Consider the following 13,708-nt stretch of genomic DNA (forward strand, 5'->3'; position numbering starts at 1 on the left):
ATTGATTCTTAAAAATGTTTTATTGTTTCCAATTTAGATTTCTCCCCAGATGCTTTAGATTATCAGAGCTTCTCATTTCTCTCATCCTTATGTTGTGTTGATTAATACATGCAGGTCAGGATAGCGCCAGCAGGGGGAGCTATAACTCATCTGCTCAGTAGAATGGGTCAGTCCCGTTCCAGTTAATGGCGGCTCCGTCCCACTTTGTCCTGATGGTCATTTCCAGGGACGGGAACCTTTTCTCTGGGTCTGACTCATTAGACATCGCCTCCCAGTGGTGGGAGTGAGTATCTGCAGGAGATCCAAAAATATATATATATATTTTTTTTTTGAGCTAAAAGTGATTAAATTATCTGAATCCTAGTTAAGGGTGGTGTTTACCAACGGTTAGTCGTGCCGTGGACCTCTGGCAGTTCTGGCCATTATAATAGAAGAGCTGAAACAGGTGCTCCATCCTCCAGTCAGACAGCAGGGAGCGGCTCAGGCTGAACAGAACCGAGTGGCTGGTGTTAATGCTACAAACCCAGACTGGGAACCTGGGGGTCTTCAGCATGCTGCCTACCTGCAGAACGATAGCATTTTGTTCAAATGGTTAGAAGAGAAAAAACTATTCAAAAGGAAAAATTATGGGGAAAAAAACAATTATCTTCATTTTTAAGTCTATAATGGGAAAAACGGAGCATGAGCACTGAGTTGAGTTTTCCATATAAGGAAAACCTTGGTTTGATGCCTTGTTTAATGTAAATTGAACCAAGTTAAACCCTGAACAATATAATCCACCGTTATCACTAACGGCTAATAGGTGGGTGATAGTGTGGGCAGGTTGCCAGTCCACTGGACAGACCATTCATTAACCTAATCATCATACGTGGGAGGAAGCCAGAGTATCCGGAGAGAACTCCATGTGTTTAAAACCACACAGAAACACAGAAAATACTGAAAACATTTCCAGTGTCCAAATACTGACAGAATGGGACAGGATAAAATATTGGCTTCATCCAAAATCCCCTAATTGTAGACCCTAGCTCCTCTTCCTTCACTTTTTATGGGGTCAACAGTAAGGACACTAAAGAAGGTAGGAAAGGAACTTTGTAAGGAAAGCGTTAGGATGTCTGTATGTGATGGAAATGTACATGGAAGATGCCTGGCATAGTCCAAATAAAGCAACAGGTAAGCACTCTTAAACCAAAGTGGAAGTTCCTGAGTGGTCACCGTGATGAGTGCTGTTCGAACAATGCTGACAGTAAGGAGAAGGTAGTTCATTATGCATAGGTAGGAACTTCCTAATATTCCTGCCTGGAGGTTAGGAGCATGTGCGGTTCTAGACAGGGGCCAACGGGGGCCAGCGCCCCTGTAGATTATGTCCTGGCCCTTGTTATGGCCCATGTACTGAAGACAATAAGGACATTCTAATGATGAAATGCGCTGGAACAGACATGGTTACTGATAGGTCCGTTGGATCTAGTTTTTTTCTTTACAAATTCTGTTATACTAATTATTTAAAAACAGTAAGGTGATAGCTTCAGTGTTTTTGAGATGGGATCCCAGTTTTCGTCTTCTACATGTTTTTTTTTTTAACAAATTGTTCTAATTTTTACAGGTGAGTTTTAACAGAAAATTATAATTTTAACTTAAATTAAGTCAAGAATATGTGAAATTCTTATATTATGATCATATATTGACAAAATAAGAAATAGAATTTTAATCAAAACTAATTGAATAGAAATGTCACTTCGTGCAGCTCTCTTAATATATTTGAATCCCTTGCCCTGTTTTTTATTTTATGCTTTTCCGTTCCCCGATGAAAACACTCTGGCCCCCTCCTGGCCCCCTGCTACATTTGGTGTAGAACCGCCTCTGCTTACGAGCTATACTATTTCATGCAATCCTTTGCATAAACACCTGAATATGGAGTTGTCTTCACATTTCATTTGTCTGATACATGCTAATTGTCCTACCTTTCATATCTTTTGGGTTTTATAACGGACAGCTTCAGCCATTTGCTACATTTGTGTGCCAATTTGATTATTATCATCTATGTGAGATTCCATTAAGTAATGACGTCCCTATAGCTAAAGGCTGTCTGGATTCAGCACAGCAGTCAGCTCCTTTCCTACCCATAGAGCTCTTACTGTTGGTCTCCTGAAAGGTGAATGAGGCTTATATGCTGTCAAATCATCAGACAGAATGGGTTATACTGCCTCTGCAGGCCAGGAGGATTCACACAGGTAAGACCTGAGACTGAAGTACAGACGTAGTACAGAGCAAAGATGATTTTATTGAATTGGCGAGTGTTGGGTAGAGAAGTAGATACCTGCGGCAGCCCGTCTCGGTTCATCTGCTCCCGGCTCCAGTGCAGATAACCAACATCGCTGCGAGACAGGACTCCCTTCAGGGGGCGCTCCAGAGGCTGGCCGTCCTCCCCAAACTGCAGCGTCCCATTGAAGACGTGAGAGCTTGCTCTGCCGGTCAGCAGCAGGTTCATTAAAGGCTGTGGACACAACAACACCATAAGTAGAACCTGAGCACTAGGTGGGGCCCTGCGGATGCATCATTGGCTCAGGTGCTTCCTCAGTCAGGACCTACAAAGCTGGGTATTAGCAGGGATGAAAGAGACGTTTACACAGCCTGCAGGCAGCTTATAGAGCAGCAAATTCTCAGAAACCAACTGATCAGAACCAGGTAAGATTCTGTTTTTGAATCTGCTGGTCTTTTAAGATGGCAGGAGTTAGTATAGGATTCACTCAACGTCGCAGGTTAGCATCTTACCTGTCGACACACAAAGTTTCCCAGGCTGAGGTGCAGCAGATGGGCGGTGTCGCAGTCCAAATCGTCTCTCATCCTAAAAGGAAGAAGGATCGGGTAAGATATCAGAACTTGTCTGATGCGAGATTTTGCAATAAAACCAAGTAACGTCTGTACTGTCTCTGCAGGTCTCAACCCTTATGCTACGGTCAGACTGCATGCACTGGAAGCAGCAAAAAAGCTTCTGCTGCTTAAATTTTGATGCTTGTACACATTAAGCACAGATTGTTTTTTTTTGGCCAGAGCAGCTTTGACACTCCTGAAGCGCGTCTAGTAAAGTGTGTCCAGATGCATCTGCTGCTCCTGTGTTTAGTGGCAGAGAGCGGGTTTGCTATGGTAAGTAGCTAAAAAGTAGTTTTAATATGTTTTTAAGTGAGAAAGTCCATCTAAAAACTTCTGTGCAGTCAGTTTATCAAGATTACGATCCTGCCTTCAAATATTATTTCTCTGTCTCTAACCGCTCAGAACCCCGTACACCGGTGGAGTTTGGTCCCTGGAAATCATGTTGAACAGCAGCCTCTGGCCAGGTCGCCTCTTCACTGTTTTTCGCTACTTTCTGCAGCGGCTGGAAGGCGTTTTTCACGTACATAATCCAAACTGCAGGCATCAGAATCATAAAATCAAACATATTTTGCCAACAGGTTTCAACATTTTAGGTTAATTTATATATTAATAAGCTGTTTCAGAGGAGTAATCATAGCGATCTGCATCAGCAGTGCTGTGTCTGTCTCCCTGCCAGCAGATCAGCTGCTCTGATTGGTTGATGTGGCGCGTCGAGCAGCAAAAGTTCAATTTTTCCAGCTGCTGCTTTTGCAGCACGTCCCACGTGTCAGATGCTCAGAAGCTCATGACGTGCTGCTCCTGCTGCTCAAAACTGCATGTAAATTAGCTGCTCCTGCTGCCTCTAGCGCGTGCAGTCTGAATGTAGCCTAATTCAGTTTTACTCAGATCCATGGTGTCTGTATGGTCAGACCATGGATGGTCTTGGTGTTACCTCTCTACTGTCCGGGAGCAGATCAGGCTATACAAGAACAGGATGACTCCATGGCTCCCCTCCTCTTTAAACTAAAAGCAGATAGAAAATCCTGGTTTTCAAAGGTCTCCCAGATTTATTTTTCCACTTTTCCAACCTTGATGCCTACCTCCGTCCATGCACAGATCAAAAGCCCATTTCAGCTTTATATGGGATCAATCATTGATGCTGATTTCTGGATTTACTCACACATTTAATATGGTTCATGATGAACTTCTGGACGTCCTCCTTCTTGTTGAATGTGAACAGCTGCAACTGAAACGCATCATAGATTCAGTATGGACTTCATCAGCGCAGAGAGAGGAATTTAGACAGCCTGGACACAACTAACCTTCTCCGTAAAGTTGTCCATCTTGTAGTCCAGGTGGGGAGTGATGCAGTAGGCCTCCGTTACCAAGGTAACAGTGGCTCGCTCCTCCTGACCGGCCAACCAGAGGCTGTCAGAGAGTGCAGCTGCAAGTGCCTTTTCCTGGTCCCTCTGTTCCACCTGAGTGAGGCTGATCAGGCACACATCACTGAGCATTAAATTAATCCATTCCAATCAGATTGGTTGCAGGGCTCTCCAACTTGTTTCAGAGTTATTTTTGTTTCATCATTGCTGCAAAGCAAAAGAACATGTTCTGGAAAGGAAAATGTGAAAAAAAGAATATAATCCAGAAAGGAAACTTCTAAAAATGGTTTTGGGAGTAACTTTCCTTTTTTTTCTTAAGTTTTTTTTTTTTTTTTTTTTTTTTTACATTGGTACATTTTTTTTTATTTATCTGGTTTGATCAATCGCATTTTTATATATATAAAAATTTTTTCTTCAAATTTTCTGTGTTTCAGATTGAGAATTTCATAATGCATTCTTTGCAAACATTTTATAAGAAAGTTTCTTAAAATTTAATTTCTAAATTATCCTTTTCTCTCAAACTTCTAATTAAACAATGTGTTCTTTGCTTCCGACAATAATGGGAAAAAAAATTCATCCATACAGAAAAGCTGCTTTTTCAGCCTCCCTCAACACTTTAGGATTTTTCTTCGGGGAAAGTATTTACTTACTGTATTAGCCTGTAGCATTAGCATCTCAGAAATAGAACAGGAATACAATAAAGAACCCAACATACATTCAAGAAAAAATTAAACGCACTCATCATACATACAAAACTAATGTCTCAAATGTCAGATTGACTCACTGGAAAAAATTAAAATCTAGATTAGTCATTATTTTTTTGAAATAAGTGAATTTGTTCTTGGATTGAGGAGGTAAAGACATTTTGTCAATAGAACAAGACAATTTACACTTAAAATAAGAAAACACAATTGCATTGTCTTATTTCAAGTGAATATCTAATTACCTTATTTTAAGAGTAAAAATACTCATTCCACTTGTAAACTATCTCATTTACCTACTCAAGGGTAAATATGCTTAATTTAAAGGAATAGTACACCCAAAACATGATTAGCCTTCATTTTCTACTCACCCCCATGCTGAACAACACTCTGGAGTACTTTTTTGATATCTCAAATGCATCTGGAGATCTGGGAGGCTTCTTGCTGTCTGCTGACATTCAAATAATGGAGGTCTACGGTGCCCGAGACAGAAAGGTCCATAAAAGTCCACAAAAAACGTGTCAATATTCCTCCATACTGCTCGTCCAATGTATTCCAAGTGTCCTGAGTGGGTAGCATCCAGAATTTACTCGAAACGAAGTCATTTAGAATGTTTTTAGAGCATAAACAGTAGTGTATAGGATTTCCTGAAAGCGCGCACATGCACGCTCACGACGCTACGGAAGCCGGCAGACCACACCAGCGCATTCAGCTCGGCAAAGAACTCATGCTCTTCCTCAACACTGAAGTCCTCAGACATTTTTCTTTCGTTGTTTCTTTCTTTGCACAGGTAAACAGCACATTTCTTCTTCTACGCTTGCATTATTGGCAGAGCAGACGCTGAATGCGCACTTTCATCTGGTTTGGTCTGCTGGCTTCCGTAGCGTCATGAGCGCGCATGTGCGCGCTTTCAGGAAATCCTATACACTACTGTTTATGCTCTAAAAACATTCTAAATGACTTCGTTTCGAGTAAATTCTGGATGCTACCCACTCAGGACACTTGGAATACATTGGACGAGCAGTATGGAGGAATATTGACACGTTTTTTGTGGACTTTTATGGACCTTTCTGCCTCGGGCGCCATAGACCTCCATTATTTGAATGTCAGCAGACAGCAAGAAGCCTCCCAGATCTCCAGATGCATTTGAGATATCAAAAAAGTACTCCAGAGTTTTGTTCAGCATGGGGGTGAGTAGAAAATGAAGGCTAATCATGTTTTGGGTGTACTATTCCTTTAAGAAACTTTTACTTATTTCTAGATTGTTTTTCCAGTTCTTTCATGCGGCTCCAGCCTCATGAAAGACATTTCCCCTTTGCTGAAATGTCTGTCTCGTGTTGCTTTTCTTGTGCTTTTTCCCCTCTCCCTCCCTAATATAAAAGCAGCGCTAAAGGGAACCGCCTACAGGTTGGGACCCTCAGCAGCCATAAGAAAGCGCTAAAGGCAGTGTTCTGCGGCACGCATGGCCTCAGTAAAACTTTCCCCCTCTCAGCCCCCCCACCCCAATGTATGTGATGAACAGTTTGTACTGAATTATAACCTCAATTGCAATGTAAATTGTAGTTGACAATAAATTAATTGATTGATTGATTGATTCCCACACTGTATGGATCCATGAAAGCTTTAAGCTCTAATTAGTCAGTTACGCTGCTCCTCACCTAATAGGATTTTAGAGCTCTGGTGATTTTGAAATGGCTCTGATGTCAAGATGGCGTTTCTAACTCAGGCAACCATGCTTTAGCTGTCACTGGATCTTGTATGAACCGGGTAAGGTGTCATAGTACCAAACAGGATCGTGTTAGGACACCTGTACTCACTTGTCCAGCGTCCCTATCTCTGTGCTGTCCGGTCGACTGAACAGGAGGTACTTGATGATGCGAGCTTGGATGACCATCTGAATAGCTCGAGCTCCGCCCTGAAACACACACCTCTGCAGGTGAGGCAACTCAAAAGGTTACCTACATATTTTTTAACCCAATAGCTAAAGACAAGACTATGTTGGGTTAAAACAAAACAGTTTGGATTAAGACAAATTGGTCTTATTGAAAGAGGACCTTCAGACCATAACTCTACTTTATCCAACGAAAGCTCAGCTTCAGCAAATTCCAAGTCTTGCTTGTCTGAACAAAATTCAGCATCAAGCAACCATATTGCTGCCTAGTCCCAAGAAAACTTTGCTCTGATTGGTAGAAACTCTGGTTCGTTCAAAGTTCCTTTCTGCCCTCCAAACCCTGCCTTGTCTGACTTGAAACATCTCTGTTTGGACTGACCCAACCAAAACTTAAAATCTGGTAAGTTTGATTAAAAATTAGCTTCAAATGACTAAAGTTCAGTTTGACCAGAAAGTAACCATGACAAGACTGGCCAGATACCGCTGGATTAATCAGCTGGTCCAGTAATGAAAGACAGGAAACAAAGGAGCTGGATGAAGTTCAGGAAGTAGTGGAGTTTGGTGTATAGCCCATTGGGTTGACTTCCTGCAGGGTCCATAGCTAGAGACCTCAGAATATAATGTATAGTGGTGATTGTTTGCCAAACATCCAATTAAAGTTCGTTTAAGCCACTACTAAGGCACTGGGGTCAATTTTCTATAGGCAGGTTAAAAGAAGTTTCAATGTCCAGTCTTGATGATGGTTCTGAATGGTTTATTTTTTTTTATTTTTGCCAGCAATTAAAGAGAACAAACTTTTCTTTTGTCCTACCTCTCTTGCATTGGTAAAAACCACAGGCCCCAAACCCAAAATACCTGCTCGTCCTTTCCTAGGCCCCTACACTTATAGAAAGTGGACTACGCCTACGACAACTTATGGAGATAGAAAAACCTTAACTGTTCTGGAACTTTAACTGTGAAAATTTTCATCTTTGGAATTAATAGGAATGCAGAACGTGTATGGATTGACATATTAAAGTGTTCTCTCTAAACTTTTGAATTTTTTTTTTCTTAATTATGTATTTGTATTTGTCTTGGCTTCTGTAATTTGTTTTGTTTGTATTTATAAATCAACACATTTGGGAAAGGAAAATGTAAACAGTTTATAAAATTCTGTAAAGAAATGGTTTATGCCTTTACCAAAAAAAAAATAAATATAAAAAAAAAAATGAAAGTGGAATGATCCACATCACTTCCTGTCATACCTCAGAACAAAAATTACATAAGGAAAATAATAAAACAAAGATAAATAGAATCAACAATTATTAACCTGCAAATAAACACTGTAAATAATACAAAAATATTAATGTAGGAATTGATTAACACAATTCAAATGGATAAAGAAATAAAGAATAAATAGCTCCAACAATAATGTGTAAAGGAAAGTGATTCAGGCAATACATCTTATGGCCGGTCTGACAACAGTTTTTATTTGGTACCATCAGAACTCTGCTTAGTGAAACATTTAGGTTATGCAATAATAAAATCCTGCCTCACAAACAGAATCTATTTCTGTGTTTTTTTTGTTTGTTTGTTTTTTACTAATGAGACAGTCTTTCATGTTTTTAAAGATGAAAAAAAAGTCATATTAAGGCTCTTTGTTTGTTTTTAACTTGAGATCCTGGTCCTCGTTTAGCGGTCCAACACATCAAGTTTTTGATTTGCTTTGAATTGAGTTCATGTTAGAATTATATTTTTTTGCATTTTGAACCCATCAGGACTTGTTTCCTCCCACGTTTGATGCCTCGCTTTAGTGAAATAGGAGTAGAATTTAGCAGTTATCTCTGAGGTCCAGTTTTCTCACCCTGTCTGCCTCCAGGGCGTACGACATTTCAGAGCCTGGCTCTCTGAACTGGAAGAAAGACTTCCTCCACTCGTAGTTGAAGACGTGAAACGTTCCTCCGAAGAGAATCCTCCTCAGGTCCTTAAAAAGAAAACAGATAAACCTGATCAGCTAAGGCACTGGCCAGTGATTGGTTCCTGGAAAAGCCTCAGCCCTCTTGATGGCAGTCAGCATCTCTACCAGTCCTGGAGGCTCCCCACAGGACATGGAGTTACAAAAATAAAGAGGCATCACTAAAGGAGTAGAAAACAACAATTATTCAGTTTGGTATATAGACAATTTCCTGCTTCACATTCATTCTGTTCAGGTGGAGAATCCTGCTTCAAGGCAGCAGGTTGAGCCAAACATACTCAAAATGTGCAGGGTCATCTTTGAGCACCATTTCATTTTTTTTCCAACAGTTCACCACAGTTCTTCCAGCAGTACACAGTTTATCTGCTCTATTTTTCTCCAGTTAGAGAAAAAATTTGATTGGAGAACGTCTGGATAAATTAGAGGAGCTCAAAAATAGATTTAAGAAGTGGATTTAAACTCCAAAACACTGCTGCTAGTTTTGTTGCAAGCATCGAAAACCATTCACAGATCGAACAGGTAGCGCTCTGATGCAGGTATGTGAACTTTCTTCCCTTTTTTTCCCCTAAATCCTCAAAATAAAAATATCACCAAAACTCTGATTTCTTGATCATATTTCTATAATTTCATCAAGGCAACAAAACCTAATATTGTAATGGAATTTAAACTTAGAGTGCTAAATACAGCAGAGTAGTGACACGATGTGACATTTGCTCCAGGTTAAACATTTAATCACGAATGCTTATTATATATTTAGGCCAAGTAGTCCTTTTTTATGTTGGGCTAACACACTTAGAGCCTGTGTTGCCTTATGAGGCTTAGACTTTTACTTTTTTGTGGCACCAGACAAAATTGTTTTTGGTCCAATATGGGAAAGAAGGAGGCATCATGACTCAGGCTTTCAACCTGCCTAAATAAAGTACAAGGCATTTAAATAATGACTTTAGAATAGAGTTCAACTTTGTTGTCATTACGCCGTCACAAGTACAAAGTAACGAAACAAACTCTCTGCTTTTAACCCATCCTCTTTGGGGAGTAGTAGACTGCCATTGTGCGGCGCCTGGGGAGCAGTATGGGGTTAAGGGTCTTACTCAGGGACCCAGAGTGGCAGTCTGTGGGTGTGGGGCTTGAACTCTGAGCCTTTGGGACAGAAGCGCAATGCCCTAACCAGTAGGCCACCACTCCCTTAATAGTATAGATAATACCAAAGCAGAGATGTAGGGATAAAATGGGCAACTCCAAGCTTTAGGGTAAATTATACAGCATGTGTACAAACAACTTGTACCAGCTGATGGTAGAGGGATGATTAAGTAGATTTGGACCTAAAAACCTATTGAATGGACCATTATTTCTTCCATATACCAGTAAAAATTGAAAACATTTAGGATAAGAAAAACTCCCTATAGCAGTGTCATGTGACCCGTCGTGCCTCTGCGATTGGACAGGTTTACCTCTGTCAACTGGGGGGTGACTGGTGTTCCTCCAAGGCCAGGGGAGACCACTAAGCCCCGGGGGATGGAGCAGAGAGCTGGGAGGGTTCTGCAAGGAGGAGCAACCTCCTCCTGGTCCTCCTCCTTTCCCACATCCAGCAGCCTCTGAAGAAGGGCACAAAGATGGATTATTTGCCTTAAACATAATCTCTAAAACAATTCAGTCAACTATACTAAGGTAGAGCACAACTTGTCTGGGAAGATTGCAATAAAAGTACTTCTTTATAAAGACCTAAATATTTAATGTTACATCTCAGCTTCACTGTTTTCACTACCATAAAATAACCCTTGGAACTCACAGCTTGGTACCAGACCTAACCTCACATTACAGTTTTGGAAACCACTTTGAAACAAATGTTTTCTTTTATCTGCAAAATAAAAAGTTCAAAAAACAGAAGAGAGGAAGAAAAGGGTTGGCTTCCACCTTTTGGGATCTCAGCAGCAGAACCGAAAGGACTCTCTGTAAACTCACATCTGGATTCTTGTTGACTTCATGTTGCAGCAGCTCAAAGTAGTCTAGCCCAGAGTCCGTCATCACCAAAAAAATACCCCGATCAGAACCACCATCAGAACTACATCCGGTATTTCTTACAGCTCAGCCATTAACTCTGTTCAGTCTTCATGCTGACTCCGCTGCCGTTGAACTTTTGATCCAGACCCTTCAGGTCTAACTTTTAATCTTGGATTAGCCCGGTTCTGTTACTGACTTTGGGAGGACAGAGAAAAGATGGTGTAGCAGTGAAATTGAATCCTTTCTGACTGACACATGATAGCCTGGAAGTTGAAAACTGACCCGGCTGCAGTGCAGGATCTACACCACTAGAGAGCAGCAGGATCTAATCCAAGAAATAATTGCTAACAAGAACTGATCCAGAACCCTCCATGCTGAAGGTCCAGTGTTTACCATACTGTGGTACCTCAGGGTAACCTGTAGGAGGCGTTCTTCCCATCTTCTGATATGATATGGAACTGAAAGCTGAGAGGCTTTTGTGTTATCAACCTGGATTTCAGTTTTTAGACTGGTACCAGCAGCACCATTAAAATGGTAAAATGATAGCTGTCACAGCTTTGACAGTTCTTATCCTCCACGGGACAAAAAAAATGCAGAAACCTTAAGTTCTTATAAATGAGTATGTTTAGCTCTGCCTTTGACTGTTCTGGGTTAGGATTTATCATCCACTTTTTAACGTTTTAAACTAATTTGTATCCTCTCTTTTTTGACACAGCCTTTGATGTTGTTTTTTTACTTCTGCCGTTATTGTTTAATTGACATTATTATTTTTATCTGTCTGATCCTATTGCTCAATGCTTCTGTAATGTTGTATCTTCCCTTTTCTTTTGTTTATACACTTTAAGGTATTCTTTAAAGATCCAGAATAAATCTGTTACCAGTCCCTTACCAAGCGGTGGTCCAACTGCAGCCTGCTGGAGGAAACAAGCCAGTTCTTCGTCAGACTGTGGAGAAGAGACAGTCATTGAAACAGTCAGAAGCCTATTTTATTACTACAGTGTTGTGTTCATATCTGTGAAGATTCTCAATCATCCAGGTCATGGTCAAGCTAGAAATGTTCAGTATAAGCAACTGGAAGTGAAGTTTTCTAGAAGACGTTTCACCTCTCATCCAAGAGGCTTCTTTAGTTATAAATGATGGTCAGGAGCACTGAGATTAATATATTCTATGTGTAACAAAAAAATTTGGGGAAAAACAAAAGCTTTCTCTGATCTCTCCTATCGGAGGGGCCATGGGGGTCACCTGGGGGGTGTTAATGGTTTGTTCCCTCAGAATGGTTTCGTTTGCATGCCTCATTGAAGTGTGAGTCAGGTGAATGCAGGTGAGAGGTGAATCTTCTGGGTATTGTTCCTGTTAGGATAATAATCATTGAAGATGTGTGTTTATTACACCTTGGTATTACCTTGGTATTGGCTGTCTGTTGCATGTCAGAACTGATGTTTTCCACAATCGCTAATCTAATTAGGACAGTTCCTCTGTCTGGATATACAGTTATAATCTTCATTCTGTATGTGGCAAAGATTGGGAAATTGAATGAGGGCAGCGTTCTTCAGTGAAGAACAAAGTGTAATATTTTGATAAGGCTGGAGCCATGGATGTCAACTCATCTGCTAATGTGTATGATGTAAAATATGATTATGTGGCAAAGTGGATACATATAAAATGCCTTTTTAACTGGTAATCAGAGCCACTTCCTGAGAGGTTAGCCCAGAGGTGAGCATCTGCCATTCTGTAACCCTAAGCAATCTCTCTGATCTGAGTAAGATTACAATTCCTATCAGAATCTGTTGTCATATCTCCTGGTTATTTAATACATATAAGTTATGAAGTGTTATTTAAAGAGTTTGTCCTGAGTGATCTCTTTTCAGGGAAAAGAACCGGAAAGATAGAGCATCAAGGTGCAGACACAGAGCCTATCAATAACATTCCTTGGACTGCTGGACGTAGGTCACTAGTTAACTCCTCTGTTCAGAGATGGTTTTTCCAGGTTAACAAAGATGGCTTCCTTAAACCATCTGTATTCCTTGGCCAGAATAAGGATGTTGTTGTCTTCAAACAAGTGTCCTTTAGCCTTCAGTTCGAGCCCCACGCCCATGGACTGCCACTCTGGGTCCATGAGCAAAGGCCCTTAATCCCACACTGCTCCCCAGGCGCTGCACAATTGCAGCCCATTGCTCTCCAGAGGGATGGGTTAAATGCAGAAAGTTCATTTCGTTGCTCTGTACTTGTGACAGTGTAATGACAATAAAAATGCTGGAGAGAAAAGAAATGCTGGATCTGCCGAGTCCTATCCTGAGGAGTTTTGCCCTCCTTTGTTAAGCCATGCTAATTGCCGCTCACACTGAGCCTGGTTCTGCTGGACGTTTCTTCTTTTTAAAAGGGAGTTTTCCTCTCCACTGCTGCTACAAGCATTCTTGGTGTGAGGGATGCAATCAACCGGTTTTCCTTAGATATAAAACTTTGAATCAGTTTTACTGTATGATCTGGTTGAATTGTCTTTGTAAAGCTCCTTGAGATGACATGTGCTGTGAATTGGCGCTATATATAAATAAACTGAATTATATTTAATTAATCTCATTGCTCCCTACAATCATCAGTTAGAACTGAAAAAGCCTCTCTGATGTGAGGTGAAATGTCTTCTAGAAAAGTTGCCTAAACTGAACTTTTCAAGCTACTGCAGAGTAAACTTTCCTTCGCTGCTGCAGGTCGGACACCTCAACCAGGATCTTCTGAAGCTCTGCCTCCATCTAATGACAGATCTCAGCTTTAGAGAGCTTTCAGATTTATTTACAACTTACAGACAACATTGAAATAGGGTCATAAACATTTTATATACTGCTGGATCGGTTGAAGGAAGCCAACACTTAGCATATCTTCAGTTTAAGCTACAGCTGCTTCATCATGACTGATTAGTTATTGTAATCAGACTCAG

At 40.7% G+C, this 13,708-nt stretch overlaps 1 protein-coding gene across 1 annotated transcript; it reads right to left on the reverse strand.

Moving 5' to 3' along the window:
- Positions 1-17: 17 nt before the first annotated feature.
- On the reverse strand, positions 18-10,981 carry mindy4b (MINDY family member 4B). The gene is made up of 11 exons (XM_038297767.1): positions 10,738-10,981; positions 10,227-10,370; positions 8,665-8,784; positions 6,748-6,845; positions 4,170-4,335; positions 4,028-4,093; positions 3,800-3,870; positions 2,770-2,842; positions 2,315-2,491; positions 382-562; positions 18-291 (listed from the first exon to the last, which is right to left on the reverse strand). The coding sequence occupies exons 1-11, from the start codon at positions 10,798-10,800 to the stop codon at positions 155-157; spliced, it is 1,296 nt and encodes a 431-aa protein (XP_038153695.1). The 5' UTR covers positions 10,801-10,981; the 3' UTR covers positions 18-154.
- Positions 10,982-13,708: the final 2,727 nt, after the last annotated feature.

This window comes from Cyprinodon tularosa, unplaced genomic scaffold (assembly GCF_016077235.1).
Source record: "Cyprinodon tularosa strain WSP-4 unplaced genomic scaffold, ASM1607723v1 ctg397, whole genome shotgun sequence".
In the NCBI taxonomy this organism is placed as follows: Eukaryota; Metazoa; Chordata; class Actinopteri; order Cyprinodontiformes; family Cyprinodontidae; genus Cyprinodon; species Cyprinodon tularosa.